This window comes from Crocuta crocuta, unplaced genomic scaffold (genome assembly GCF_008692635.1).
Source record: "Crocuta crocuta isolate KB4526 unplaced genomic scaffold, BGI_CrCroc_1.0 scaffold45, whole genome shotgun sequence".
Classification (NCBI taxonomy): Eukaryota; Metazoa; Chordata; class Mammalia; order Carnivora; family Hyaenidae; genus Crocuta; species Crocuta crocuta.
Window position 1 is genome coordinate 122376 of NW_027530544.1, and position 6982 is coordinate 129357.

The window sequence follows — 6982 nt, forward strand, 5'->3', positions numbered from 1 at the left end:
GAGAGCTACCATTACAACAATATTGTGTCTTCTAATAAATTAACATGGTAACCCTCATATTTATCTTTCTTCAATTTCTCTCAGGATTATTTCAGAGTTTTCAATAAAGTCTTGTACCTACTGTTAATTTAACCCAAGTGTTTTATGTATTTTGATGTGATTGAAACAGTTTTATTTTTACTTCATTCACTAATTATTACTCATATACAAAAATACAACAGAATTTTACAAACTGACCTTGTACAGTGGGGCTTTCTAAATTTACTTATTTGTTCTAGTAGTTGTTTTCCTAGAATTCATACGATTTTTGATGTACAAGATCATGTCCTATGTGAATAAAATTTTCTTTTTGGGGATTGAGGACAGGGTTGATTATAAAGGACTATGAAAAAACTTTTTGGGGAGAAAGGGTGATAGTTCCACATCTTGTTTGTGGTGCAAAGTGTAAAACTCTGTGTATTTGTCAAAATTCATACAAATTTACATCTAAAAAGGGTGAATTTTACTGTATGTAAATTGTACCTCAATAAACGCCAAAAGAAAAGATAATTTAATGCCAAAAGAAAAGATAATTTAAAATGGTAATACTCAAACTGCTCTATAACAGCAATTGTTCTTTCATAGTTTCTGGTACATTTAACCAATGGTTTACTGTTTTGAATTAAACCTATCTAAACCAACAGCACAGGACAATTCCAAGGCTTTATGAGACATTCACAATGACATAGTAGCATATACATCAACTGGATTTTGTTATTCCATTTCTGATCCTACTTTTATGAAAATAGCCCATCTTAGTAATCATAAGGTTAATGTTATTTAATTAACAATACCTAACTAAAACTTCTGAGTAATAGAAACATTAACAGAAAATTTCCTAACACTAATATTTTTCATTTAATATGGCAAGATAATTGAAAAGAATAGCATTTAGAAGATAATTAATACTCAAGGTTTATCTACCTGTATATCTGGACTTGAAAGAATCAATGTAGCAGGCAGCATCATTTTCTTTAACGCCCATTTGCTCTCCCAAAGATTTAGCTCCTATTCCATAAATGATTCCATAGCAAATCTGAAAAGAAGCCATCACACTCAGTAAGTAAATTAAAGGTGATAACTACATAAAATGCAAATATAAAAAGTTCATTAGACTTGAAATTTGGTCAATTTTTTATTTCATAGTGAGTCAAGAAATGATTAGATCTGGTTTTGGTAGGTTAAATTCATAGAACCTGATATCCAGTGAATATCTTTTCTGCCTTTTAGTAATACTGTGGGGAGGGAAGGAGGAAAATATGAATAAATGTGAATATGTCTATGTTTTAATAAAATAATACTAGTGATTTAAGATCTGTTTCTTTCATTTATCCAATAGTCTTCAGAGCGGCTTTCTGCTAACATGGTAATACCATGTTAACTTCTGCTTAAAGAAGTGCCCAGGAGTCAAGAAAGAGAAGCATTACAAACATTCATCTCCTGGCCCTTGCATGGGACTAACAGAGCAGGAAGTGGTGGCTTCGTGATTGGAAAATAGGGGAGACTTCACTGGAATAAATATGCTTCCACCTCTCACCACCTGAAATCCCACAATTGCAGAATTCTTTTGGGTTAAACAAATTCCTGAGGAAATTTTGGGAGTCGTGGAAGGAAATGGTCTAAATAGGTCAGTAAGGAAACTGTAATTTAATAATGAGTATTGCCTGGGTTCAAATCCTAATTCCAGAATTTACAAGATGTATTATCTTGCACAAGCTACCTAACGTCTTGTACCTCGATTCCTTGATCCATAAAATGAAGATAGTAATACCTATATCATGAATTGTGAAAATTACGGAGTTATTACTTATAAGTGTTTAGGAAATTGCCTGATATAAAGCAAGCTCATAAGAATGTCATTAAATATAATTTAGAAGATAACTTGCAAAAAACAATTATCAGAATTCCAAAATATTTTTAATGTGATAACACAGCTAGAAGTTTTCGTTTTTTCCCTTTTTTGAAAATGTTTATTTTTGAGACAGAGAGAGACAGCGTGGGCAGGGGAGGGGCAGAGAGAGAGGGAGACACAGAATCTGAAGCAGGCTGCAGGCTCTGAGCTTTCAGTACAGAGCCCAATGCGGGGCTCCAATTCATGAGCCATGAGATCAAGACCTGAGCCAAAGTCGGATGCTTAACTGACTGAGTCACTCACATGCCCTGTAATGTTTGTTTATTTATTGAAAGAGAGAAAGAGAGAAAGTCAGAGAGCAGGGGAGAGGCAGAGAGAGAGGTGGAGAGCTAGAGAATCACAAGCAGACTCTGCACTGACTGTCAGCACAGAGCCCTGATGCAGGGCTCGAACTCACAAACTGTAAGATCATAACCTGAGACAAAATCAAGAGTCGGCTTAACCAACTGAGCCACTCAGGCATCCCCCTATCATTTTTTTTTTTAAAGCGTCTGGCTTTAAGCAAATTACTAACTTTTGGTGTCTCAGTTTACTTCTATGTAAAATGGGAATCATAATACCTATTTCATGGGTTTATTATTAAGATTAAATACTGGAACATTACCTATTTTACCCAGGGTTTGATTCTTGCTGAATGCAGAACCTCAGAGGAGATTATTAAATAAAAATGGCAAAGCAGGCTTTCTAAACAGTGGAAGAGGGACACCTGGGTGGCTTAGTAGGTTAAGCATCTGACTTCAGCTCAGGTCATGATCTCGCAGTTCACAGGTTTGAGCCTCACATTGGGCTCTGTGCTGACAGCTCAGTCTGGAGCCTGCTTCAAATTCTGTGTCTCCCTCTCTCTCTGCCACTCCCCTGCTTGCATTCTGTCTCTCTCTCAAAAATAATAAACATTTTTAAATATTTAAACAGTGGAAGAAGCAAGTGATGGTGCTAGATAGGCAATGCTGAGAGGAAGTGTTTCATGCCTAATGAACAAGTCAAGAATTACAGCTGTGAGAAACTATAAGTATAAATGTGAAACTAACACAGCAGGATCTTAAAGGTGGAAATAATGTTTCTTTGCCTCAGCCAGTCATCCTACTCTCTCAAAAATGCCATCAGATTTCCCACAGGTCATGTGGTAAAAAGAAAAAAAAAAGTATCAGTGTTAATACAGGTCAGGAAATGGTGTAAATGTGACCTTTGACTTTCTCTGTGCCTGACAGTCATCCATGAGTAGGAACTACTATAGACCCACTTGAAAAGTCCAAGGGTAGTATAAAGTTTCATATGTGGGTTAGCTAACCAACGGCCTCAAAAAAGTAAAAAGCTATAAGTTATTGATATAATCTATAGCTCAGTAATTTTTATTTTTCAGTAAACATTTAGAAAGCACCTGTGAAAATAAAGATGAAAATATGAATGCTTATAGACTAGAAAGACATTTTTAACACACACACAGGGACACTTGGGTGGTTCAGTTGGTTAAGCATCTGACTCTTGATTTCTGCTCTAGTCATGATCCCATGGTCATGGGAATGAGCCCGCATCAGGCTCCAGACTGAGCATGGAGCTTGCTTAAGATTATATTTCTCCCCCCAACCCACCCTGCTCTCCCACTCATGATCCCTCTCTCTCTCTCTAAAAGAACCCCCCCCCAAACACACATACACATTGACAACAACTACCACCACCACCACAATATCTACCACTAATGCAGATGGCTTTCCTCACACTAAGTTGCCTCAGACTGAATCTGATTCTTTCTACTGACTCTATTGAGGAAAATATAATGAATACTATGAGACAGGCTCAGGTGAATGTGATTTGAAAGATCCAAAGATGGAGAAATCATTCCTCGACTGCAAATGATCAAGGCAACTTTAAAATTTTTTTAATCATTAAAATCCCCATTTATGTTAAGCATGCTCACTAAGATCACCTGCTTTGCTTGCTGCCTCAGTTCATCCCCAACAGATGCTGGTTCAATCATCTTCCACTCTGCTGCAATACTCCTGAAAACATCAGCTCCAGTGTTTAACACTTGAATGAGACGCCGATCATGGGATAAATGAGCCAAGATCCTCAGTTCAAGTTGAGAGTAATCAGCAGCTAATATTAAGCCACCTGAAACAGAAATGATTTTAGAAAATCTGGTACAAAGACAAATACAGGTTTTATAGAATGGAGCAGGATGAAGAGATTTAGTTCTAACCTAAAACCAAAAGATCATGTGTCCAAAGGCTGAAATCTTGCTCTTAACATGATGCAATTCAATTCTGTGACTTAGATAATTATTTTTCTGTTTGACTTTCAAGTATATGTATTATGTGTAAAGCCACCCCAGACCCCTGCCATTTAACTACTATAGCAGTGCTTTCCTCAGTGTTTCCACAGTACCTGACACACAATCTAAAATGGTTCTTCCATGCCTCTCCCATGTAGCACAGAGCCATTAGGAATGGTATACTTATTTTTCCTTTGCATTCTATAGAAAATCCCTTAAATGGTCATTGAATGAATGAAGAAACTGGTTTGTTATATGTGCACATTTTAAGTAGGCTAGAGAGAAACATTCAATGGAAACAATCCTCTATGACTTAGAGGATTCAGAAAATTTACCTATGGAATAGAAATAACTGGATTACACATACATGGCAAAAACAAATTTAAAAAATCATAGTAAAGGGGCACCTGGGTGTCGAGGTGCAGTGCTTGGTTCAAGAAGGGACTGGAGTGCTGCCACTCTCCTCCCCACAACCGCCAAGACAGAATTCCCGCCTGACGCATTGGATCACACCACACCCATCCCTGCCTGAGAGCTGCCCTCCCCCCCCTTTTTTTTTTAATTTTTTAAATTAAAAAAATATTTTTTCTTTTTTTTCTTGGAACACTGACCTGATTAACTCTGGTCACCGGCTTGCTTAAACAGTCATATTTAGTCCATTCTGTAGATGTAAATTCTACACCTACCTACCTTTTCATCTCTGTCTCTCAGGAGTAATTAGACTATACAGTTTCTCTGGATAACACCAGCATCCTTCTCTCATCTATCCAACCATATTCCACCCTTTAGCTCATTGAAAAAAGCTTCTTATCCCTTCTGCCTATTCATTCTATTTCCAATTTTGCCTCATCCTGGCCCTGTATTCTCTCTCTTTCTCTATGCTCTTCAACCAGCACTGCATACACCGGCTATTTAATTGTAGCTGGGAAATCCGGTTATATGCTTTAAACCATTCTTCATCAGTTTTCTTCTTTTTTCTGTTTCTTTTCTTCTTTTTGACCTTTTTATGTATTTTTTTTATTTTCTATTATTCACCTTGCCTCCTCCGCCTTTCCTCTTAACTTTTGCGTTTTCCCTCTCGGTTTGAAGATTAGTTGGATTTGTCTGTGGGTTCATGTGCCTCTGTTCCCTGTGTGTTTGTCTGTCTGTTTTCTTCTCCAGGGATACCTCAAGAAACAAGTCAAAGTACACATGGTGGAGACTCCCAAATATCACTACGAGTAAGAAAATAAAATAACCAAGGTCTCAACAAGAGAGATCAAGAGATACCATTCAAAAACAAAAAAAAACCACCACTCTCTGAAAGGATAGGCCCTGGACAGTTAAAGAGCATTCTTGGATAGAGCAGTGCTCACAGGTGCAGAGAGCTTAACAAATCTTTAAAACCAACAAAAGCCAGAAAGCTAATTAAAATGACAAAACGAAAGAGCTCTACTCCAAAGAAATTCCAAGAACTGACAGCTAATGAACTGCTCAAAACAGATATAAGCAGCATAACTGAACAATTTTAGAATAATAATCATAAAATTAATAGCTGGGCTTGAAAAAAGCATAGGGGACATCAAAGAAACTATGGCTACAGACAAGACAGAGAATTAGAATAGGCATGATGAATTAAAAAATGTGATAAATGAGATACATAATAAAGTAGAGGCCTCCATTGCACGGATTGAAGAGGCAGAAAGGGGAATAAGTGATTTAGAAGACACCATTATAGAAAAACAAGAAGCTGACAAAAAAAGAGACAAACTGATCCAGGAACATGAAAGAAGAGTTCGAGAGCTCAGCGACACGGTCAAACGCAACAATATCCATATCATAGGAATCCCAGAAGAGGAAGAGAGAGGGAAAGGTGCTGAAGAAGTCCTGGAACAAATTATAGCAGGGAATCTCCCCAACCTGGGGAAGGAAGTAAACATTGAAATACAAGAGGCTCAGAGGACTCCCCTTAGACGTAATTTGAATCGATCTTCTGCACGACATATCATAGTAAAAATGGCAAAATACAAGGACAAAGAGAATTTTGAAAGCAGCTAGAGAGAAAAGGGCCCTAACATACAAAGGGAAACCTATCAGAGTGGTGACAGACCTATCTACTGAAACTTGGCAGACCAGAAAGGAATGACAGGAGATCTTCAATGTGATGAACAGTAAAAATATGCAGCCAAGAATCCTCTAGCCAGCAAGCCTGTCATTCAAAATAGAAGGAGAGATAAAAGTCTTTCCAAATAAACAGAAATCGAAAGAATTTGTCACCACTAAGCCAGCCCTACAAGAAATCCTGAGGGGGATGCTCTTAAGTAAACGTTGCAAAAAACAAAGATACCAGAGACACCACGACAAACATGAACCCCACAATGGACACAAAAACTCTAAACCCACATATCTCAATAATAACACTGAATNTCTACATCCTGAGGCCAGGGAATCAATAAATCTAATAGGCTACCGACAGAATGGGAAAAGATAGTTGTGAATGACATACCGGATAAAGGGCTAGTATCCAAAATCTATAAGGAATTCACCAAACTCCACACCCGAAAAAAAAAACCCATTGAAGAAATGGGCAGATGATATGAACAAATACTTCTCCATTTTTTTTAATGTTTTATTTATTTCTAGGAGAGGGAGAGAGAGAGAGACAGCATGAGAGGGGAGGGTCAGAGAGAGAGGGAGTCACAGTCTGAAACAGGCTCCAGGCTCTGAGCTGGCAGTGAGCACAGAGCCCGACGCAGGGCTCGAACCCACGAACCGCGAGATCA

The 6982-nt window shown here is 37.8% G+C and overlaps 1 protein-coding gene across 1 annotated transcript in view; it reads right to left on the minus strand.

Moving 5' to 3' along the window:
• POLQ (DNA polymerase theta) overlaps positions 1-6982 on the minus strand; it is a 113239-nt gene that overhangs the window by 18676 nt on the left and 87581 nt on the right. Inside the window, exons 25-26 of the mRNA XM_077767581.1 lie at positions 3876-4060; positions 964-1075 (exon numbers count right to left, since the gene is read on the minus strand). Of these exons, the coding sequence (XP_077623707.1) occupies positions 964-1075; positions 3876-4060 (297 nt within the window). The remainder of the gene's footprint in view (positions 1-963; positions 1076-3875; positions 4061-6982) is intronic.